Source organism: Leptonychotes weddellii, chromosome 7, assembly GCF_054177405.1.
Source record: "Leptonychotes weddellii isolate Sample4059 chromosome 7, ASM5417740v2, whole genome shotgun sequence".
In the NCBI taxonomy this organism is placed as follows: Eukaryota; Metazoa; Chordata; class Mammalia; order Carnivora; family Phocidae; genus Leptonychotes; species Leptonychotes weddellii.
Window position 1 is genome coordinate 58996456 of NC_138375.1, and position 24729 is coordinate 59021184.

Below are 24729 nucleotides of genomic sequence, written 5' to 3' on the forward strand. Positions count from 1 at the left end.
CTTAGCTTTTTTTAATTAAAATTTTATTTTGACATAATTATATATTTGCATTAGTTATAAGGAATAATGCAGAGAGATCCCATGTAGTCTTTATGCAGCAATATGATAACATATTGCAAAACTATAGTGCAATATCACAACCAGGATATGGAGATTGATACAAGCTAAGATACAGAGCATTTTCATCACCACAAGGATTATTCGTGTTGCCATTTTATAGCCATACACACTTCCCCCCACCCCACCCTTTCTTAACCCCTGAAAACTAAACTGTTCTCCATTTTTATACTTTTATCATTTCAAGAAATGTTTTTAAGTTTTTATTTATTTATTTGGGAGAGCGAGAAAGAGAGCACAGGCAGGGTGAAGAGCAGAGGAAAAAGCAGACTCCCTGCTGAGCAGGAGCCCAATGCGGGGCTCAATCCCGGGACTCCGGGATCATGACCTGAGCTGAAGACAGATGCTTAACCGACTGAACCACCCAGGTGCCCCTCATTTCAAGAATATTTTATGAATGGGGGGGCACCTGGGTGGCTCAGTCGTTAAGCATCTGCCTTCGGCTCAGGTCATGATCCCAGGGTCCTGGGATCGAGCCCCACATCGGGCTCCCTGCTCTGCAGGAAGCCTGCTTCTCCCTCTCCCACTCCCCCTGCTTGTGTTCCCTCTCTCGCTGTGTCTCTCTCTGTCAAGTAAATAAATAAAGTCTTTAAAAAAAAAAAAAGAATATTTTATTAATGGAATCATACAGTACATAACCTTTTGGGGCTAACTTTTTTCATTCAGTATAATTCTTTAGAGATTCGTTCAGGTTGTTATGTGTATCAATAGTTAATCCCTTTTTATTAGTGAATAGTATTCCATGGTGTGAGTGTACCATGGATTTTTTTTAACCATTTACCCAGAGGATATCTGTTGTTTACATTTCGGGACTATTATGAATAAAGCTGTTATGAATATTCATATACAAATTTTCATGTGAACATAAGTCTTCATGTCGCTGGAATAATACCAAGGAGTACAATTTTTGCATCATATGTTAGTTGCATGTTTAGTTTTTAAGAAACTACCAAACTGGCTCTACTATTTTATGTTCCTACCAACAACATATGTGTGATCCGGTTTCTCCGCATCCTGGCCAGCATTTGGTGTTGCCATTGTTTTCTATTCTAGCCATTCTAATAGGTGTGTTGTGATATCTCATGATTTTCATTTTCATTTCTCTAATGGCTATTGAATTTGAACATCTTATCATGTGTTTATTGCCATCTGTATATCTCTTTACTGAAATGTCTCTTTTTTTCATTTTCTAAATGGATTGTTTGCTTTTTTACTGTTGAGTTTTGAGAATCTTTCTGTATTCTAGATACTACTTTTCTGTGCTTTGCAAGTATTTTCTCCCATTTTGTAGTTTGTCTTTTCATCCTCTAAACAAGGTCTTTCACAGAGCAAAAGTTTTAAATGTTGATAAAATACAACTTATCAACTTTTCCTTTTATGGATAATACTTTTGTGCCAAGATTCCTTGGGATTGTTTACACAGATGTGTGTCACCATGTCATCTGCAAATAGGGACAGTTTTATTTCCCCCAATCTTTATGCCTTTTATTTCCTTTTCTTGCCTTACTGCACTGGCTAGAACTTCCGCAACTATGTTGAATAGTAGTGGTAAAAGCAGACATCTTTGCATTTGTTAATGATCTATGGGAAAGCGTTCAGTTCATTAATTAATTATTGATTAAAATATAAGTTCATCATTAATCATGACGCTGGCTGGCAGGCTTTTTGTGGATGTTCATTCACAAGTTGAAGAAGTTCCCTTTTACTCCTGGTTTTCATTATGAGTGGGTATTGAATTTAACAAATACTTTTCAGCAAATGTTTTATTTTTAATGGTTGTTCTTAGAATTACAATATGCATCCTTAACTTACCATAGTCTGCCTTGAATTAATATTATATCACTTAACATATAATGTAAGAATCTTAAAACTGTATTTCCATTTACCCTGCTTTCATCCTTTGTGCTTTATTGTCATACATTTTACTTTTACATAGGTATAAACTCCAGAATGAAGTCATATTTTTGTTTTAAACACTTAGTTGTTTTTAAAAATAAATTTAAGAGATGATGTGGGGAGGGTCTTTTATATTTACACACCGTGATACTGTGATTTATAATGAGAAATATATATTTGGTCTTCATCCCAAACCCTTGGAATTTCCTAAGTGAGGAGAGATAAAGGTGTCTTTTATCACGTTAATGAAGTGACTTTTGGAATGCCCCTAGGGTAAGAATGGGAACTGTGTCCCAACCCCCCAACCATTCCCCCACCCCATCTTCAGCTACAGGATGCGGAGAGGTGCAGGGGATTGAGTTTAATTACAAATGGTCAGTGATTTAATCCATCACGCCTATCTAACGAAGCCTCCGTAAAAACCCAAGAGGACAGGGCTCAGAAAGCTTACAGAATGGTGAACACAGGAAGATACCAGGAGAATGACAGCCCCAGAGACCTTGGAAGCTTTTCACCCTTTCCCACATACCTTGCCCTATGCATCTCTTCCATCTGGCTGTCCCTGAGTTATATCCCTTTATAAGAAACTGGTAAACTAGTAAGTAAAATTTTTTTTGAGTTTTGTGAGCTGCTCTAGCAAATTAATTGAACCTGAGGAGGGAGACCTGGGAACCTCTGATCTACAGCCAGTCATCCAGAAACACAGGTGACAATCTGGACGTGAGAGTGGCATCTTAAGTGAGGGTGGAGGGAGTCTCATAGGACCAAGCCCATAACCTCTGGGATCTGATGCTATCTTCAGGTAGAGAGTGCCGGAATTGAGTTAATTGCCTGGTGGTGTCACAAAAAAACATACGTGGGGTGGGGCGCCCGGGTGGCTCAGTTGTTAAGTGTCTGCCTTCAGCTTGGGTGATGATCCTAGGGTCCTGGGATCGAGCCCTACGTCAGGCTCCCCGCTGTGTGGGAAGCCTGCTTCTCCCTCTCCCACTCCCCCTGCTTGTGTTCTCTCTCTCGCTGTGTTCCCTCTCTCACTGTCTCTCTCTGTCAAATAAATAAAATCTTAAAAAAAAAAAAAATACGTGGGACCCACAGAGTTACCATTTCTGGTGTTCCTTCTTTCTTGAAGATTCAAGTTCCATTTGGTGTCATTTCTTGTCCACCCAAAGAACTTACTTTTTAAAGTATTTTTTGTAGTGCAGGTCTCCTTGTAATAAATTCTCTCAGCTTTTATCTGGAAATGTTTTTATGTCATCTTCATTTAGCAATGGTGTTTTTACTTGATGTAAATTCTAGGTTGATAGGTATTTTTTTCTTTATTTATTTTAAATATGTTCCATTTTCTCCTGACTTGCTAATGAGAAGTTATTAGAATATCTTACTGTTGTTCCCCTATATGTCATATGTCTTTTTTCTCTGGCTGCTTTATTTTTGATTTTTAGCAATTTGATTATGATACCTACATGTAATTTTCTGTACATTTATCCTGCTTGGGGTTTATTGAGTTTCTTAAATCTGTGAGTTGATATTTTTCATCAAATTTTGGCCAGAATTTTTTTTGCCGCAAACTCTTTTTTTTTTTTTTAAGATTTTATTTATTTATTTGACAGAAAGAGACACAGCGAGAGAGGGAACACAAGCAGGGGGAGTGGGAGAGGGAGAAGCAGGCTTCCCGCGGAGCAGGGAGCCCGATGCGGGGCTCGATCCCAGGACCCTAGGACCATGACCTGAGCCGAAGGCAGACACTTAATGACCGAGCCATCCAGGCGCTCTTGCCGCAAACTCTTAACTTATTTTGGGGATTCAAGTTACATGTATGTTGGATTGCTTGACACTGTTCCACAGATCACTAAGGTTCTGATGTTTTCTATTGTTGTTTTGCTTTGTTTTGATTTTTTTTTCCTCTGCTTCAGTGTGGATAGTCTTCAGGATTCCTGATCTTCTCTTTCAGAATGCCCAGGGTGCTGTTAAGCCTATCCAGTGATTTTTTTTTTTTTTTTTCCATTTCAGATATTGTATTTTTCAGATCTGGAGTTTCCATTTGGTTCATTTTTATAGTTTCCGTTTCTCTTTGCTAATAGTCCCCACCTAGTCACTCATTATATACATCTTGGTCTGTTGGTTGGTTGGTTAATCATGAACATATTTATAATAGCTGTTCTAAAGGCCTTGTCTACTAATTCCAACATCTCTGGATATTGTTTGTTTGTTTCTCTGGACATTTTGCTCCTGGCTATGGGTCATATTTTCCTGCTTTTTCCCTTGACTAATAATTTTTTGTTGTATGCTGGACGTTATAAATGCTGTGTTGTTGAAGGTCTGGTTTGCTGCCTGTTTTTTTAAAGAGTAGTGAGTTTTATTCTGGCAGGCGACTGATTTACTGGCAGATTAGCTTTATCCTGTTGAGGCTTGTTTCTAGGACTTGTAAGGGTGGTTCTAAAGCAGCCCTTATTAAAGGGCTTGAGTCTTGAGGCTTAGTCCTTTTGGGGTCTCAACTGAAGGCCCAAGATGTTCAGTTGAAGTCTCTCCACTGTGGCTCATTGAAACCCCAGTATCTCAGCGCTGGGAGATCTCCAGAATCTCCGCTCCAGTTGCTGTTCTCTCTCAGGCTTTTGAGCTTCTTCCTGCACATGTGCCAGGGCCCCCTTTACACACATTTCTTGAGCTCCTCCTCCTCCAATACAAATTCCAGCCACTTCAGCTGTCTTAACCATCAGTCTCTTTTTGCTCTGCCCAGCAAGCCCACTGCTTTGTGTTTGGGACCCACACTTTCCTCTGCCTTAGAAAGTACCCCCATAAGAAATTTGGGATAAATGTGGGGTTTGTCACTTTTGTTTCCCTTCTTTTAAGAATAACAGTACTTTGAAGCAGCTCGTCCAATGCCTGAAAATGATTATTGCATATATTTCTCCAGTTTTATAATTGTTTATGACAGGAGGGTAAGTCCAATACCAGGTATTCTATGAATCTGGATGTTGGCCTTCCTCTATATCTTATTTTTGAAATTCAAATTTGAATTGCTATAGATTTTGTACCTCCATTTCCTGCTATGGCCAATGCATTAAAATTACCTTTTTGTCCTTTTTATATCTCTGAGTATGCCACCTGTGGATTATAAAACCAAGACAAACACAGGCCCTGGAAACAAAATTAGAAGAGAAAATGCAGTTTGAAATAAAAGGTTATTGAATAGAAAAACTGTCTTGTGAGAGAAATAGGCCAAATACAGAGTAGAAATTGGACTCTTTTTTTTAAAGATTTTATTTATTCATTTGAGAGAGAGAGAGCACAAAGAGGGGGGAGAGGGAGAAGCAGACTCCCCGCTGAGCAGGGAGCCCAATGTGGGACTAGATCCCAGGACCCTGGGATCATGACCTGAGCCAAAGGCAGACACTTAACTGACTGAGCCACCCAGGCATCCCTAAAATTGGACTTTTTCTTAAAGAAAGAGATTGGGAGAGAGAAAGAGAGCAAGAACGCACAAATAGGAAGAGAGGGAGAGAATCTCAAGCAGACTCCTCACTGAGCATGGAGCTGGATGCGGGGCTCGATCCCACAACCCACAAGATCATGACCTGAGCTGAAACCAAGAGTCGGATGCTTAACTGACTGAGCCACCCATGTGCCCCTAGAAATTGGACTTTAAAAAGAATTTGGGGAATATCTTGCAAATGTAATCCTTTGGAGTTCCTTGCATCAAAGAAGAAAATTTGTGGGGTACCTGCGTGGCTCAGTCAGTTAACCATCCCACTCTTGATCTCAGTCCAGGGCTTGATCTTGGGGTTGTGAGTTCAAGCCCTGTGTTGGGCTCCAACTGGGCATGGAGCCTACTTAAAAAGAAAGAAAAAGAAAATTTTGTCAGAGAAGGTATACAATGATTTTCGACTCATTAAAGAAATAAAATGGATTTTCATAAATATTGTAGACTTTTTAAAACTTTTGAATGGTAAGAGGGAAAGTTTAAAAATATTCATTTTGCTTTATAAACTTTGCTTTTCTACAAATAATATATGTGCCTGGTGCAAAAGCAAAGGGAAAAGGAGAAAAGAAAATAAAAATGAATAGATACTTTATGATTTATCATTTTTATAAATGGCAGTGGCACAAAGAACCCCCTGTTTTTCCAGATGTTGCAAAACTACAAAGGGGCAAGATGTTGTAGGAGAAAAACCTCTTGGATCAGGGCTAGCTGTGTTCCTCATTGCTGTACCTCTTTATGTGCTCACAAGGTGTCTGCTTCCGGAACTGCTATGACCAGCAGACCTGACAAGGACTGACAGACAGACCTTTAAGCTAACACCTTTGGGCAGTCCAGAGATGCACCCTGTGCATCTGAGATTTATAACACTCTTTTGGAAGCTGACATTGCTTTTAGAACAAGGAGCCTGAGGGCCACCTGGGTGGCTCAGTCGGTTAGGCATCTGACTCTTGATCTCAGCTCAGGTGTTGATCTTGGGGTCGGGGGCTCAATCTCCAAGCTGGGCATGGAGCCTACTTTAAGAAAAAAAAAATTAAAAGACCCTAGAACAATGAGCTTGATTAACTTTCCCGAAGCACAGCTGCAGTTTTGTAGCTCTCCCTCTCTGAGATTCTGAATATGCTGCAGCCCACCTTTGCTGGTCAAGTCCTGCACTGGGTAAAGTGACAAAGTCCAGGGCATGTCCCCCGAGAGGGACTCAAGTCCTAGACTTGAAGTTTAAGAAGCTGCAATGCCCACAGCTGTGTATTTTTTACTTCTTTCTTTTTGTCCAGGTTTTTCCCCTCTGGTGGAATGCCTCCTGCCTTGAGCCTTTTTTGCTCTTCCTAGACCACTGTCCCGCGCCTCTTCCTCCGTTAGAAGGCCCCTTCTAGTCCCCTGACCAAGTGTCCTCTCTCCCGTGCGTATCCCTGGAGCACCACGGGCAGCCCACGTACACGTGCACTGGCCCCGCACTTTATTTCAGTTCCCATTGCATACCTTTTGCCTCTGGTCAACAGTCAGCTTTTTGAGAGAAATGCCTTCTTTTATTTATCTTAATATTCTTTGCTGTGCCAAACAGTGTCTGGCAAATTGTGGGCATTTAGAAATATTTATTCCCAGTATTAATTCTCTTACAATATGAAGTTAATCTTTTTAATGTGTCCTAAACTTTTCTTTTCCAAATATCAAAGACTTTTCCCTCCTTCTGGCAGTTGTTAATTCATGAACAACCCCACCTCTGCCTCGTTCACAAGCTTTGTGCATTTGTAGGCCTCTGTCATATACCTTCTTAGCCACCTCTGTTTTAGGGCAAAGGTTAGAGCTTTCAGAGGGAATTGTGGTATGTGTTCCTTGAAGTGATAGTGGAGATGGTTAACCCTCTCTCTCTTCTCCACGCAGGGAGATGTTCTTTACTACCATGGAAAGCCACCTTCTGCGCTGCAAAGTGTTAGAAATCATATTCCTCCACAGCTGTGAGACGCCCACCCGCCTGCCCTTGTCTCTGGCCCAGGCCCTCTACTTTCTGAACAATTCCACATCACTGCTCAAGTGTCAGGTACATGCTTCCCTGCCTCGGTCAGGCCTAGAACACCTTTCCCCTCACCCTTGAGCATGTAACTGAAGAAGGCACCTCCTACCAACTGCTTTCACTTCTCCGCAGTCGGATAAAACCCAGTGGCAGACGTGGGACGAACTGGTTGAGCACCTGCAGTTCCTGTTATCCAGTTATCAGCATGTGTTAAGAGGTAAGCAGCATTTGTTCACAAAGATGATTGTATGGGAGTCTCACAATCGCCACTGTTATGAATTGGAGTTACATGGGGGATTCTAATTTGTTAGTCTAAGTAAAGCGTCGTTCCTTGGTTATAACTACAAGGAACAAGGAATGACACCTTTGGAATCACTGCTATAAATCAGAAGAATTCACATGTTTCCGTTATGGCAGATAATATAGTGGTCCTTGCAGTTATTAGGTTGACAGGTAAGCAGCAGTCATCATACCAGGAGTATTCTGTAATGACCTGATTAGCCCTGGCATCTTACCCTGCCCGTCACTGCAAGTCTTTGCTGGGTCACTTGCTCATTGACTGTGGACATTGTAAACATCTGTCAGTAGGATACAAAGCCAGAGCAAATCAGTGGCAAGGTAAAAGCATACATCCTGCAGAAGTTGTAAGATGCTCTATAGTCTGTGAAAGTGGCTTTGCTCAAGTCCCAGGCAAACCCAGTGATCAAGGAGGATCCAGGAGAGTTAGACTAATTAACACTCAGGAAGTGAATATCGACGAGGGTAATAATGGAAGAGCTGCTTCAAGTGAGAATGATTTTATTAGCCAAATATTATTAAGGCCCTTGTTCCCAATTACTGATGTAATTATTAATTCCAAAAGGAAAGATAGTAACTTTTTTTTACAGATGTATTTATTTATTTATTTGAGAGGGAGAGAGCGTGCACATGAGCAGGGGGAGCGGCAGCGGGAGAGGGAAAGAGAGGGAGAGAGAGAGAATCTTCAGCAGACTTCCTGCTGAGCACAGAGCCAAAGTGGGGCTCCATCCACACCCTGAGATCATGAGCTGGGCTGAAACTAAGAGTCATGTGCTTAACCAACTGAGCCACCCAGGTGCCCCAAAAGATAGTAACTTTTTAGGGGAGAAAACACATTCTTCTTAATGTGATGCCCTGAGAAGGACATGTCATCACTTAGGTAGTGTTCTTGCCAAAAATCCATGACCTGAATCTAATCACAAGGAAGCATCAGACAAATTCCCACGAAGAGACCTTTCACAAAATAATTGACTTGTACTCTTCAAAAGTGCCAGTGTCTTAAAAACAAAGACAGACCAAGAGACTGTTCCAGATTAGAAAGAAACTAAAGCACATTAATACTAAATGCAAAACATGATCCTGGATGGGCTCCTGAACCAGGGCAAAGAAGCTATGAAGTATGTTATTGGGATGATTGGTGAGATTTAAATAGATTAAATAATAGTATTATACTAATATTAAATTTCCTATTTTTGATAACAATCCTGGCTTATGAAAATAATTGTCCTCAGTCTTACAAAGTCCAGATTGAAGTATTGAGGGGTAGAAGGGCACAATGTTCAACTTATCCTCAAACAGTGAGGAGGGACAGTACATATTTATATATAACTATATGTAAATATATACATTTATATATAATATACATTTTTTTTTAAGATTTTATTTATTTATTTGACAGAGAGAGACACAGTGAAAGAGGGAACACAAGCAGGGGGAGTGGGAAAGGGAGAAGCAGGCTTCCCGCTGAGCAGGGAGCCTGATGCGGGGCTCCATTCCAGGACCCTGGGATCATGACCTGAGCCGAAGGCAGACGCTTAACGACTGACCCACCCAGGCGCCCCTATATAATATACATTTTATATTTACTTGCCACGATCATGTTGAGGTTGATTTTAGCTCAGTAGTGTCACTGGGGAAGGTACGATGGCCCTTGTACCCTCTCAGGCCTGGAACTGGGGAAGCTATTGTAGAGAAAAAAACAGCACTGAATTTAAGACAGAAGGTCTGGAGGGGCACCTGGGTGGCTCAGTCGTTAAGCGTCTGCCTTCGGCTCAGGTCATGATCCCAGAGTCCTGGGATCGAGTCCCACATTGGGCTCCCTGCTCAGCGGGAAGCCTGCTTCTCTCTCTCCCACTCCCCCTGCTTGTGTTCCTGCTCTCGCTATCTCTCTCTCTGTCAAATAAATAAATAAAATCTTTAAAACAAACAAAACCAAAACAAAACAGAAGGTCTGGGTTTGAATCCCAACTCCACCACTTACTCTGCTAACTTTATGTCTCTAAACCTCATTTTCTTCTATGGAATGGGGATGGTATTATAGACCTTTTCGAGACTGATTGTTAAACGATGTGAGAAAAAATAGTGAGCACTCAATGTTAGTTGAATCTCAGCCTGCCTATTTGCCCAGCCAGGAGTAGGCTACGAGATCTTTATGTTTCAGCCTCTTGTAACTAAAACTTAAAAGGGCATTGTCAAGGCCATGACATTTATGGTTGTGTAGTTTGCATTTTTTAGCCCCCTCAAAGAAGGGTACATGTCCTTCTCAGAACAAAGCCTCAGAGGCAAATTCCATGTTGTACTTAGCCTCATCAAGGTTTACATAATTGTTCTTTTGGAGATCGTGCAGAAAGTTTAATATTAAAGCAGCCTGGTTTTATTTAAAATTCACCTTTAACACTCCTTGTTTACTTCTGTTTTGCTTCCCAGGGAATACAGCTGGGCCTTGGGGGCAATAGTAACTTAAGATGGACATGGATCCACTTTCATTCCAGAATATTTTTATGCTTCTAACAAGGAAGAGGAAAAACTTAGACCAGTGTATATTGACCAAGAATAAATGGGATGTGTTCCAGTGCTATTTTATCCTTAACATTCTCTCTACTTTCTTTGGAGACCAAGAGTTAAGAAGGAGAAAAAATATTTAGAACCAATAGTTCGGAAACAATGTCCTCCAAAGAAGGCAGCTAAATGGCACCCTGACATGGTCAGTATCCTTGTCAGTAGGCTTTTTACTGTGAGGGCTCCTTAGTCATCTCTGCCCTCTGCAAGTGGTCTGAGGACATTGTGGAAGGCATTTGGGCTCAGCCTGAGTTGTCCAGCTCCACGGATAGGAGAAGAAGGGAAGAGGTTGGGGAGCCCAAGCTTGTCCTCTGTTTAGGGGAACATCTTAGCATGGGGGAAGAGAAGAAGAAAGACTAGGTAAATTCACACACCCTGGCATACATAATCCAATAACCTGGGGAAGGTGAGTATCATCCCCTTTTTATAGACGGGGAAACAAAGGCTGAGAGAAAAGTAAGTGAGGAGCCAGGATTCAAACTTAGGTCTGTTGCCAAAGTCTATGTGCAGTGAAAACACACTGGAAGGAATTATTGTTCTCTGAAATCACTGGGTGAGATTAGGTGAGACTCTAAGGAATTTCCAACTCCCTGTTTTCTAAACTCTCGGTACATGGTTAAATTACTTTTGTACAAACCCTTGACCTTGGGGAAAAGTATATCCTGAAGCCCCATACTTTGTAAATATTTCCAAAGAAGGCAGAGCAGCCCCATGGGGGCATAGATGCTGGGCCTCCAGGTAAGCTCACACTCTCTGGCTGAGAGAATTAATCCCACCACACCCCAGTGCCGCAGCCATGCAGCTCAAGTTTGAGCCTCAGCAAAACGGCAACTTGCTTTATGCCATGAGTTTTCCTGATACTTGTGAATTGTTAATACCTCTTATTTTGAAACTATGAATGCTAGGAATTTAAACATGCAGTATTTAAAGGAAGAAAAACACCTGTTTTCCTGAATTCCACTTGACTAGACAACTTAGGCAGGATGACCCACAGAAGTCAGACCTCAGTTCCTTCTGAGGAGAGACACACACAGCCTTCCTACGAGGAGCCCCGTCCAGAGACGGGAGAAAAGCAGATGCCGGCAAGATCAATTCAAGTCATATATTCATCCAGGCAACAAATATTTATGAAATGCCTTCTGTGTGCCTGGCTCATTGGGAAAACTTCAGTGAATAAGACCAGCGTGGCCCCTGCCCTCATAGAGCTTACTGTGAAGAGATTGACCCTGAACAAATAATCACATAAATAACATATAACCACAATTAAAATAAATGCTCTGAAGGAAAGAAGTGCACAAAATAGGAGCACCTAATCTATTTTTGGAGGGACCCACAAAGGCCTCCCTGAAGAAGTGATACTTCAGCTGAGATAAGTACTGGTGGGGCGCCTGGGTGGCTCAGTCCGTTAAGCAGCTGCCGTCGGCTCAGGTCATGATCTCGGGGTCCTGGGATCGAGTCCCGCATCGGGCTCCCTGCTCAGCAGAGTCTGCTTCTCCCTCTCCCTCTGCCCCTATCCCCCACCCCCCACTCATGCTCTCTCTCTCAAATAAATAAATAAAATCCTTAAAACAAACAAACAAAAAAACAGGACTGGTGTTAGCCAGGCAAATAGGGCAAAGTTTTCCAGAAAAATTAAAAATGGCATGTCCGGGGCACCTGGGTGGCTCAGTCGGTTAAGCGACTGCCTTCGGCTCAGGTCATGATCCCAGAGTCCTGGGATCGAGTCCCACATCGGGCTCCCTGCTCCACGGGAAGCCTGCTTCTCCCTCTCTCCCTCCCCCTGCTTGTGTTCCCTCTCTCGCTGTCTCTCTCTCTGTCAAATAAATAAATAAATAAAATCTTTCAAAAAAAAAAAAAATGGCATGTCCAAGGGCCCTGAGGCAAGAAGTTGTTTAGCGAGTCCAAGGAACTTAGAACAAGCTAGTAAGACTGGAATGTAGAGAGCAAGGGGAGACGAGCACAAGATGAGACTAGAATATTAGATGGATAGGGCACGAAGGGCCTTCTGGGCCCTATTAAGAAATGTCAGCTTGATTCCAAGAGTGAAGAGAAGCCATCAAAGTGGTTTTGCATAAGGTTGCTCTGCCTGAGGTGTGGCAAGTAGTTTGGCGGAGGACCAGAGAGGTCCCGGGAGGGGTCATGGTGGCGAGGGTGTGGGTTGTGCAGCGGGGAAGGCCGTGGATAGAACAGAAGCACTTTGAAGATCAGTTTGTCAGGGCTTGGGTAACTGAGTCGCAAGTAAGGCTTCAGGGTTCTGCCATTGCTGACACGGACATAAATGGAGAAAGATCTGTAGAGAAGGGAAAAAGCGCAGTTTGACTGTTGAGTTGGAGATTCCTACAGTGATGATGATGAAGATGAAGATGATGATAAAATAATAATAGTTACCCCTAGGGGGAGCCTGGGTGGCTCAGTCAGTTGAGCATCTGACTCTTGGTTTCTGCTCAGGTCATGATCTCAGAGTTGTGAGATCAAGCCCCAGGTTGGGCTCCGTGCTCAGCATGGAGTCTGCTTTAGTTTCTCTCTCGCCTTCTCCCTCTGCCCCTCTCCACCTGCTCTAAATAAATAAATAAATAAATAAATAAATATTAATATAATAATAATAGTAGTTACCCTTAGTAACCTGATCCAGGAACCTAATAATAATACTGTGAGCCAGAACATCTTGCATAAGGCATTGTGCTAAACCCTTTACATAAATCGCCTCACACAGTATTCCCAACAGCCTCTGATATAAGACCTCCCATGCCTACCGAAGCATAAAATCCAAGGCCTTGCCAACTGGACCAGAATGGCTGAAGTCCACTGGCCAAGAGTTCCTCTCCCTTGGACAGTGCTTGGTTGGGAACTGCCAGCATTTACCTCTTTGAATGTCTTGTATTACTTTAATAAACTCCAAATTCTTCTTGCTCCCACTCCAAGTCTTCCCTATTCCCCTCTGTTCAGCCAGTTCTTTCCATTCCTTCAAAATCATTTTCATATTTTTCAGAGTAGCATATGCCTTACAAAAACTACATTTTACTAAAAGACTTTCGTCCCCCTACAACCATTCTCCACCAGTAGTAGAGTAAAATAGAGCACATTCCCTGGCTTAAAACCCTCCAGATGCTTCCATTTGCTCTCAAAGGCCAGACTCCACATTGTTCTGTGGTCCAGCCTACCTTCCAGTCTCCTCTACTACCGCTTTCCCTTACCACCCACATTTTACCTCTAGTTCTCAAAACAAGCTTTTCCTGCCTCAGGACATTTACACTTACTGTTCTCGCTACCTGAACTGCTTTTCCCCTGGACCTTTGCACAATTGCCTCCTTCTCATCCTTCAGGACTCAGCTAAGAGGCCCTGAGTAGAGTGGGCTGCTTCCCTCATCCCCCCAATGCCACTGTTTCTCACAGCATCCGATTTATTTCTGTGATTGTACTCACCAAAACTATAATTGTTTTTGTTGGCTGGTTTACTGTTAGGCTTCCTGCAACTAGAATGTCAGTTCATGGGGGCTGGGCCCACGTCTCTAATTGCACTGTATCCCCAGAGAGTAGCCCACTTCCAGATGCATAGTAGGTGCTCACTGGAATTTGTGTTGATTGAATGTTGAAAGCGCCCTGATAGGACATCTCAAGGCAGCTTTGCTTCCTGTTTCCTTTTTAGACACTCTATAGTGTTTGTTGTACTCTTTTTCACTTTACAGTTAGGCCCGGTGCTATAAATTTAGAGGGACTTTACCTGAAAAGATACCTGAAGGTTGAAGAAAAACATATTGAGCATATTATTTGAAAGTGTAACTTAGTACATTGCTTAAAAACAAGTTTATTCTGTTTCCCAAATTTCTGGATACGATGTAGTTCAGTCCTAAACACCCTGCTAGAAGAGGTGCCGTTATCCCCATCTTCTAAATGAGGAGATGGAGGAAGCGATGCTCTAGTGAATGCTGGTGCATCTGGAGTCTGCAAGTCCTCAAAGCTCACCACAGCCGTGCTCCTTTGCCTGAACTCCATATACTTCCCGAATCCTGTTGGGGCTAATCTGTGGATTTGGATGAGAGACCTTTATAACTTCTTTTACTTTTCCTCAATATTTTTATTTTTGGAGGGTTGAAAGAGTGGTACAATGAACATCCATTTACCTTTTATGTTGATTTACTGGCTGTTAACATTTTGCCACATTTTGGTTTATCTATTGATCCACCTGAATACTTTTTTTTTTGAGAGTTGAGAGTAAGTTGCACCATCAGAATCCTTCATGCCTAAAAATACTTTGGCCTAAGAATAAGGATATTCCCATACATACCACAATTCATTATCACACTCAACAAATTTATCCTTAACAGAATATTCTCTAACATGTCCCAGTAGTATCCTTTATAGGTGGTTGGGTCTGTTTTGAGCCAGGCTCCAAATATCACACTTTGCGTTTGGTTGTTGTATACTCTTTGGTCTCCTTTTACACAGTTCCCACCCTTTCCTCGTCTTTCATAATACAGACATTTTTGAAGAGCCCAGACCAGTTATTTTGTAGAATATCCCATAATTGGGGTTGTCTTAATTATTTCCTCATGATCAGAGTTCTGTTAAATCCTACTGGCAAGACCACTGACTAGATGAAGATGTACACTCCTTCCCAGCACATGACAGCAAGAGGCGATAATGTCAGTTTGGTCCCATTATTGGTGATGTTAAGTGTGATCATTTGGTTAAGGTAGTATCTATCAGATTTCCCCATTGCTCTGTTATTAGTTAAGTAATCCAGAGAGTAAAACTTTGAGACTGTGAATATCCTATTCAGCCTTTCACTCAAGGGTTTTAGCACCCACTGATGGTTCTTACCCGAATCAGTCATTACAATAGTAGATCATTACAATAGTAGATTGAAAAGTGGTTGCTTTCTAGTTATACGTTGCCTCTACATTTCTTAACTGGCCTTCTTCTGCAAAAAGGACCTTTCCCTTCTTCCTCCCCTCCTCTTTTATTTACTGTGGACTCCGCACTTTTTAAAATTTCATGCCTATAACCCATTTTTGTCATTTTTTTTTATGATCATGTCCAAAACGTAGCCAATAAGAGGCCTCTTCACACTGGCTTCTGTGTCCTTTTGACGTGTTCGCGTGTGTGTGCGCACGCGCGTTTTCCCCCACTCTGTTTTTAAGCATTCCCTTACTTTCTTATAAAAGATGTTCCAGGTTCACCTTGTAATTTCCTTGCCATGGTCCTAGAATCGGCCTTTCCTCCAAAAAAATTCTGGTTTCTCTTGGTAGGGAGTGGGGAAAAGCATTAAGAAATCAAGATCTGGGTGCTAATATGCTGATTACTACTGGGGTACCTGCTTCTAGGCCCTCTGACAACAGAGCTAGAAAATTACATAATTTTTTTTAGAAATACGAGTTCATAGCAATACCTCAATTTCCAGTCCCTTAGAATTCTTCCTCTCCTCCTGTTCCATAACTGAATCACTCTTCTCCCACAGCAAGAACCCTTATTCTGAACATGGATATATTTATTTGGTCTATCATACAACATACACGAAATTGTTTTTCAACAGAATTACTACAATAGACCAACACTACAACAAACTAAGAAATTAATTCAATATTTCTTTACAATTCTTTTTATACTAGAATCAATCTCCCAGAAGATATTAAAAATTCACATGGGTTTTTTGCAAGTGTTATATTAACTTGAAGTATAGTTGCATTGTTTAATCTAGGCTCATTGCTTAAATCAACAAAGGGAAAAAACTAAGACAATTTTAATTTGTACAATTTTAATATGCAAAACTTGAGGACCAGAGAGAACCAAGAACAAAGGACCTTTTAGAAATTGAGTGACCACAGATACTCAAATTAACTTTGACTTGTACTCCTGTAACCACCAGTCAAGTCTTTGCCCAGGCCCTACCTACTAAAATTGGACTTCTTCTTAAGTCATAAAGGAATAAAAAGCCGTTCAGAGGAGTTCAGCTGACTTTTTCCCTCTTGCAGAGCACTTGCGGAGTTCAGTGATTGATCGGAAAGACTTAATTATCAAGAGGATTAAGCCCAAGCCCCAGCAAGGGGATGACATCACAGCACTGGACGTGGAGAGGCAGATTGAGGCCTTCCGCAGCCGCCTGACCCAGATCCTGGGGGAGCCGCTGGCGCCCCAGCTCCAAGACAAAGTGCACTTGTTGAAGCTCCTGCTCATCTATGCCGCGGACTTGAACCCTGACGCAGAGCCTTCTCCGAAGAACTGGAGCAGCCCCTGAGGTCCTTCTAAGCACTGAACACCAAGAATACCTCCTGAACTCTATCTCCAACTACTTGGAAGTTCTGAAAGTATCTGAAGTAGTTAAAAATCTTATAGGACCAAACCTATCTTATTTATCTGTAGGTTATAATGACTTTCTAACTCTTTAGTAAATATCTTTTTTTGATATTCTATCCTAGCCTGTTCTCAAATACGGCTTAAATATACAAGGTGTATATATTTTTTAATAAATTATTTATCTATACTTTTTTTGAAACAGGTAATACTATATGCACTATATGTTTAACATTTCCATTAAGCCCTCTGAACAAATTCTGGACATCGATGTATGTCATTCAAGGTACTGACGACCTGTTTCAGAAGAGAAAGATATACTCATTTCTCCCTGATGGATCACAAACATCCTATATTACAGCTGTTAAATTGCCGATGAATTTGACTTTGTGGCCAGTCCGTTAAGATCTAATGTAATGGGGGTGGGGGGTAGAAACAAAAAGATTGAGCGTGTTACAAATAATTTGATGTTAAAAGGATACAATAAAAAGGCAATGGTTTTTCAAAATACCAAGTTTACCATGCTTAGGTTCTATGACCGTGAGTAGGCAGAATGTAAGAACAACTCTTAAATACATACACACACACACACACACAAAGGCTATCCACATTTGAGAAAGCAGTTTAAGAAGTTTATTGTCAAAACAAATAAGAGATACAAGCATAACAGAAGACACAAATAAATTAATTATTCTGATCATTTTAGACTCCAGGACTTCTTGATGGAAAAGTCAGCTCAGCTCCTTATGTAGACGTGATAGTATCCAAAACAAAAAAACAGTGGGAATTTGAGACAGCGTTTAAGACAATGACTGAACACATTCATGGTGAGGAGAAATAAAGTGGCTTCCTTAGTTCCTTTCCTCAGGAACATATATTTATAAAAGTATGCAGCTCTTTCTGGGGAGCAATGATTTCATGTAGAAAAATTTTAAATTCTTCCACTTCCCAGAAAAAAAAAAAGTCTTATGCCTGGCCTGAACAAGAAAATCAAAAGAGAAAAAAAAAAATCAAAATAGGGTAACGCTAGTTTCACATGAACCTCAAGACTACCATCTAAATGTAGGTACCACCTTCTGTACTCGAAAAAAGTTTAACATCCATTTATCTATACCAAACCAGTGGACTGAATTTTCTCCCGTAGGAAGTTTTCAACCAAATTGGAGGTAAATTAATTTCATTTTAAAAGTGCAAAATAGGATATGCAAGGCTAGTGTTTGTTCTGTGACACATAAAAGCGAAGCATCCCTCCAACAGCACTGGCCAGAGGTGCTCTGGTAAGACACGGCTGCAGGACGAAGTGACCTGTAAGGCCTACCAAACACAAGGACACTCCAGTCTCAGCACAGGAAGGGGGGATCCCTGCCAAGTCTGGCTGCCAAACAGATCTCAGGTCCCCCAGCTGACAAGACTGGAGCACACAGAAGTGCAGAGTCAAGAGGGTCAAAGTCTCAACTAGTTGGGCACACCTCTACTCCATGATTTATCCATACACATGTTTATAGTGGTAAAGAAATCACGAAGCCTCAGTTCTGGAACAACACAAACATTATTTACTTGGTAAGCAATGATCAAAGATCTTGTCTAACGTAAATGATACAAAATGAATAAGGAGGTCCCCCATACATCACTGCTGGGATTATTTAAACTAAACCATACAAAATGGCTTCTTCCACACAAGGACAAGCTTTGCACTAACATTTCTTGAAAACCAATTACATCTCCAGCTCTAGCCTCAGTTTAAGAAGTTTAAAAAAAAAAAAAACAAAAACCTTTCCTATGTCAAAGCCAAGGTAAAAGGGGAGTTGGGTACAAGACACCCTCTATCCAGAGCCCCTGGAATACAAAGAGCTCTAGAAGCCAGTGGGTGTGAGCACATTTAAGTCACGGGGTTTGAGATTATGGGTCCTTGGTGGTGGTTTCTTCCCTTCCATCACTGGGATGTCCATCTTGGGTGGCTTGAAGGTTGCTGGATCTTCAGCCATTCGGGTGGCCTGAACACGGATCAGTTCCATCGGAGAAGGCTTCTCGGCTCCTCTGTAAGCCTGGGTGGCAAAACCTCCTACAGAAGTAAACCAAAAAGCAAATTATTTCAAAATTAGTAGGCAGTCCCCAATATACATGGTAAAATGCCACCCACATGGGTTTGTTTTTTGTTTTTTTTGAAGGAGCAGTCTTACCTGAATCAGACTTCTGGAGGGATCTTGGTCCAAAGAGGCTCCATTTATCTGCCAAGTTTCTGTCCTTGTCCCCACTGGCAGAATCCATGGTACCAGGATTTGGGCCAGGCAAGGCTGTGGAAGGACCAGAAGTGAACCAGCCTCTGGAAGGGAAAGAATAAAGCATATCCTTATATCCCCTTCCTATGCCTCTAGAAGTATCTCATGCCAAGAGACTGGGAACTGTCAACTCCCCCTTCTCCCTCTGAAACCACAGGCTTAAACTCCAATTTTGTATGCAGCACTAGCTTTTCTAGAAGCACACTGCAGCTCGGCAGGCTCACCGGAAGGGCTCACCTGGACTTTTGCTTAGGGGAGGAGTGGGGGCTGCTGCTTGGGGTGGATTGGGCTGAGGCCGGCTGCTTCTCTTCTCTAGTTATCTCTCCACTCTGTAGCTTTAGTTTCTGTTCAGATGGGTAAGAAAAGAAACTTCTTTAAAATGAGAGCAAATATAAAATAGCTAGTCTGGGTATAAATAACTTGATTCACACTTTAACACCAGGCAAAAGGAAACACATTAGTAGGTAGAATAATTTTGGATTATAGAACAGATACTCCTTTGATTTTGCCGTACTAGACAAAATTCCCCTCTTTAAGAAAATCTATTCATTCTACAACATATCTCAAACAGCTCTGCACTAAATACCACACTAGAGCTTTTACTTTTGGAGAAGTAATTTTCCCACTTATTTGCCCAGTAAGTGGAAGAACCAGAACTCAAGCTGGAGGCCTTGTAGGCCTTTTAAGTAGGGCCTTGAACTCTTAGGCTGCTTCTCCCACCAGCTACAAGCCCTGCCCTTCCCAGTGTCTCAAAGCCAAGACTCAGGCATGCTATTCCTCTCCAGCTAAATGCTTTCTCTGTGGCACCTGTCCCCTTCTCTCCCTTTTCCCTCCCATGGCCAGTCACTCTGGGTGCCCTGGGCATTGTAAATACACCTCTAACATATAGACTAGCTGTCTAGGAAGGGAGAGACAAGTCTACTTCTCAGTTCTTCTAGGTCAGGGCCCCTCCACTGTCTCTGTGCTCCATGTCTAGTGAGCCCAAGCTACATTACAAACAAATCAGCATGTCTAAATGTTCTCACTCACCGTATCAATTTATGTAAGCTGGCATTTCAGCCATCCTCAAGTTCTACTCATGTGGCCAAGATGCAGAAAATGGGCCAAAGTCAACTCTACCATTATACAGAGTGAACTGCTCAATTGAGGAATTCTGACTCACATCTATCCTGGGAAGTTCTCAAAGACTGACAGTGCCCCTCTCCGGAAGTATCTGTCTTGTCTGAGAGATTAAGCTGGTCACCAACCCAACCTTGATCCCCTACAGCAGTGGTTTTTACACTTAGGATGCAAAGAATCATGTGAAATGCAAACAATCCACAATGTCTCATATCCTTGCCCACGGGCCACCAGATCTATATTATTGTATATCCTTCTATATATTGTGTATCATGATCCCCCTCGTGAGCCCCTTCAGGAGCCAGATTCTCAGACAACTTTCGAATATGGAGGAAAAAAATCACCAGGAAATAGGGAATCAGGAGACTTGAGTTCTAGTACTGTGACTGGTTAACTATACAACCTTGGACCTGTCTCTGCATTTATAAGACATAAAAAAATAGTATCTCCCTCCAAGGATTAGTACAAAGATTAAGTGAACACAAGTGCCTCATAGGTCATAAGGCACTATTAAGTACCAACTGGTATTCCCCGACAGAAAATCCCTTGAAACTGTCATTCATACGACTGTTCAGTCATCATTAACCTTATCAAAAATTATTCTTCACTCGGTTACCATTTTAGAAATGAAAAGGCAGAAACATTTCAATTCTACATTTGATTTTAATTTTGCAAAAAGGAAACACAGAGCACGATGCTCCTTTCCTGCTGAAGTGTTACCTCTGTTAAGACTGCCCAATTCTCCTCTCCCTCAAAGTCGGTCACTCTGGTACACAGAGTACCTGCTTCGTTGTTCATAACGTGCTCACACACATCACATGTGTAAGCTCAGAGTCTCAGCTGCTCCTCCTAACCATAAGGAAACAAGGCGGATACCCCCACTTTATAGACGGATAAGCAGAAACCGCCAGGCTAACAGCTCTGGAGCTTTCAACCAGAAAGCGCCACCAGGGTGGGACTAACCCAGCACTGAACTGCTCGCCCGGTTCTTTCCACTGCTCTCCACGACGCCCAGCTAAATGAGCCGGTAACGTCTAAGTCACAGCCACAACTCAAGCTATGAATGGAGAGGGTTTTTTTAAAGTTCCTAAGAAACAAGCTTACGTGGAGCGCTTCTGCCACTCGAAGGTACTTGGTCTCCTCGGTGGTAAGGCCCTTGTGGGGTGTGTAGCCAGCATCGCTCAGCCCTGCCTGTTGCTCAAAACGCTGAATGCTCTCCTGGGTCTGTTCTGGGAACAGAGGAGATGACAGTCATGCCCGTCCCCCTCTCCCCCCGCAAACTGGGGGGGTTCAACATGGACATCCGCTCTTCTCCCCAGACGCAAGAGACCACACTGACCATCTGAGGAAGAGGGGTCCCCCAGACAAGCACCACAGCAGTACTGCTGAACCTCATACGAAAGGTCTCTAACGAGAAGGAAGCCTTCCCTCACACCGAGCTAAGAATAGGTTACTCCCAAAGGGAGTGTCGGATAACCTCCAGGGAACATTTTTTTTGTATTTCGAAACGCAACATGGAGGAGGCGGCTGACATTCAGAAAAGTGCAAGTTCTCCAAGCGTAAAGCTTCCTCAGACAGACTCACCACCCTCGTCATCCATGCACAGACTTCCACCAAAGAGAAACAGGCCACTTTTAGGCTGGACGGCACCAACGTACCAATTAGACCCAGGCCACAGAGAACATGCCTTGAACTAGCCAAGGCCTACAGACCCCACGTTTCCCATGTATGAGATCTGCTGGCACGGTGCCTGGCGTAACAGACGGGCCGAACTCAGTGGTAGGTCAGTCTGACCTGACATCTCCTCAGTAAGTCAGTTATACCGTGGAATGACTGACAGCTTCAACTGCACCCCCACTACATACTACTCCCCTTCATCCAGGAATGTGGCAGCTGTGGACCAAAAGCCTAGACACCAGATGTCCTTTATGACTTAGTCATTCCCCTTCTAAGGAACGATTTTATTATCATTAGAAATAGAAGCAAAGAAAAAAAATGCATAAAGATGTTTTCCAGTCTTACCAGGTAGCCTACCTGAAAATGTAAAAAGCAGGATTTACTGAATACCAGGATTTTAAATGCAGTTATTGTTTGTTTGTTTTTTTAATTTAAGCCTAGAGCAACAAAGTTCATGGCAGTATCAGTTAAGAAAAATAGAACGGTACGCCTGCTCTACCTGTGATTATATAAAAATATGCTTAAAAGTGGAAGTGACTAGACCATCCTTCCAGTGGAAGGATGTGAGTGACACGGCACACTGGGGCTGTTAAAACCTTCCGTACTGCTGATGAGCAGTCTTCTCCATGGAGAAGTTAATGCTGGGCTACAAAAGCACTGCTAAGCTCTCGAACACCGCCACAGTACGTTCTCAAGCTGGCAAACTACAAGCGGTATTTGCTGATTCAAACGGTGCCTTTATGTGTGAATGAAAACAGAGTCCGAGTAAGAGTTTGGACTTTTGGTTCTTAGGTGAATTTTCCAGAACTGCCCAAGACAGGCTGATGCCCTCCCGGAGCAGATAAACAAGAGCTTCCGACTTCAAAACTGAGCCAACCAAAGAACCTCTCTGTGCTCTGCAGAGCTCTGTATCTAATAGGTGGTGAACTCCCCACAGCATCCAGAAGGGCCCTCCAGAACCGACAAGTTCATTTAACTTGTTATAAGGTTTTAAAAGAGAGGAAAAAAAAGAAAAAGAAAAGCAACCTCTCGTTTTCTGGTCTCATTAGAACCGCAAACCACATTCTTAAAGCTAAAGATGCTTGAGACACCAAACTAGCCTCAGGTCCAGGAAGAGAAACAACTTGGAGCGTTTCAATTTAAAAAAAAAAGAAGAAGAAGAAAAAGAAGAAGTGCAGGGCAGGTGGGAGATGCCTCGGTGTGTCACCTTCTCCAGGAGAGCCTGAGACAGTCACAGCAGCGGCTCCCAGCCACCGAGCACTGGGGCCATCTAAACCTCCCCTCAGCCTACCAGCCAGATTCCTCATTTCATGGACAGGGAAACAGTCTCAAGAGTTAAGTCAACTGCCCGATGCCACACTGACACATATGGGAAAATAAGACTGTCGTCAACAAAGCAGCAGGAGCGAACCTAAATTAACTGAGATGCTTCATATTTGGCAAATCTTCCACCTAAACGGATCCTCGACACCGGGGCATCAGCAACCACGCGGACAAGTGCCAGGCAATCAGGCCATGCCATGCTAAGGCACGGGAGGCTGCAGAATCCCGCACAGCCAGCTTGCAGGAAGCCCAAACCTTTCCCACCCCTACCGCATTCTATTCTGAGGATGCAAAGTGCTTACTTGTGATCAGAGAATTCATGATGACATGAGTCGCTTTAGCCTTCACCACAGGGGCTTTGTCCACACTGTCAGTGGCCGATGACAGGGTCATGGCAGGGGAGGAGACACTGGCCTCCCCTTCCTCCGTCTGTTCAAGAGAGGTAAGGAGGCGCTTGAGCAGGGCAGGGGAGTCACATAACCAGATTTACTCCTTTGGGGGAGAAGTTACTGAAATACCTTTCATCTGATACGTAAGGAAATATGTGAAGGCGGGCTGGTTGTCTCCACCCAATTACATAGGTATTATCCATAGTGACAACACACAAAGACATTACATGCATAGTGTGAATTTGTAAAAGTGGGAAAGCCGGAATTTGAAACACTGAGGTCTACTACCTTCCCAGCCCCTGTCTGTCCAATATCCCATACTACTGTGTCCCTAAGAATGCAGAAGAAACACTTATTACTAAGCCCCGACCATGTGCTAGGCACTATGCTGGCTTTTGCTTCATCACTGCATTTGTTCAGTGGTTCTAGAACTTTGCTGAGCATCAAAATCCCACAGGAGGACTTGTTAAACAGATGGCTGGACGCACCCCAGAGCTGATCTGGGCGGGCCAGGGGGCTGGCGGCTCAAGAAGTCACGTTTCTAGCGAATTCCCAGGTGATGCTAATGCTGCCAGTGCCCAAGACCACACTGCGATGCCCATGACTCTGCAGGTTCAAATGATGGTCTTAAAAAAAAAAAAAAAAATCTAAGTAGCTTCCAATCTCTCACACGAGAGAGCTAAAACCTAGCACCTTCTGTAATCTAAACACCGGACATCATGCTCAGGAGCAGCAGGGAGAAGAGAACTGTGTTCATTCTGTTCTCTGCTTCTCCAAAGGAACCGAGGAGAAAGATGGTCCAAAAGGAGGACAGCAGAAGAAAGTACTGAAATGCTGCATCCCTGTTACAAAACAGGATTTACATCTTTTAGCTGTAACCCTGCTCCAGTAAAAGGGATCTCTGTTTTCTTACTTGGAGCGTGGCTGACGGTTTGGACACCGATAGGACAAACGAGAGAATGCGTGCAGTGAGTCAAGCCAAGCTTTCCTTTGAGAGAGCAGCTGTCCCAGACTGTCAACTGCTCCAGCTGGGGCGCGTAAGAAAACTGGAAGCCCGTCCCCTGCCCAGTGGAGTAAGCAGCAGCCTTTCCAATGAAATGGGTGTGCCCCTTCAAAGCACGATCAGAAGCCATGCTTGGGGCGCCGGGGTGGCCGAGTCATCCGACTCCTGGTTTTGGCTCAGGTCATGATCTCAGGGTCGTGAGATCGAACCCCAAGTCGAGCTCCATCAGCACTGAGTCGCTTGAAAGACGCTCTCCCTCTGCCCCTCCCCCCACTTGAGCCGCCCCCCCCCCC

General features: G+C 42.9%; 2 protein-coding genes across 6 annotated transcripts in view; one reads left to right on the forward strand and one right to left on the reverse strand.

Moving 5' to 3' along the window:
* SIMC1 (SUMO interacting motifs containing 1) overlaps positions 1–18417 on the forward strand; it is an 89357-nt gene extending 70940 nt beyond the window's left edge. For 2 of the 3 annotated variants that reach the window (XM_081826351.1, XM_081826353.1), the window contains 3 exons: positions 7370–7526; positions 7632–7716; positions 16328–18417. In XM_081826351.1, the coding sequence (XP_081682477.1) occupies positions 7370–7526; positions 7632–7716; positions 16328–16590 (505 nt within the window). In that variant the 3' untranslated portion in view covers positions 16591–18417. The other variant, XM_081826352.1, reaches the window with a different exon arrangement.
* The window catches only part of KIAA1191 (KIAA1191 ortholog), a 13164-nt gene continuing 6611 nt past the window's right edge, over positions 18177–24729 (reverse strand). For all 3 annotated transcript variants that reach the window (XM_081826357.1, XM_081826355.1, XM_081826354.1), the window contains 5 exons: positions 23347–23473; positions 21149–21273; positions 19163–19269; positions 18827–18969; positions 18177–18708 (listed from right to left, as the gene is read on the reverse strand). In XM_081826357.1, the coding sequence (XP_081682483.1) occupies positions 18500–18708; positions 18827–18969; positions 19163–19269; positions 21149–21273; positions 23347–23437 (675 nt within the window). In that variant the 5' untranslated portion in view covers positions 23438–23473 and the 3' untranslated portion in view covers positions 18177–18499. The remainder of the gene's footprint in view (positions 18709–18826; positions 18970–19162; positions 19270–21148; positions 21274–23346; positions 23474–24729) is intronic.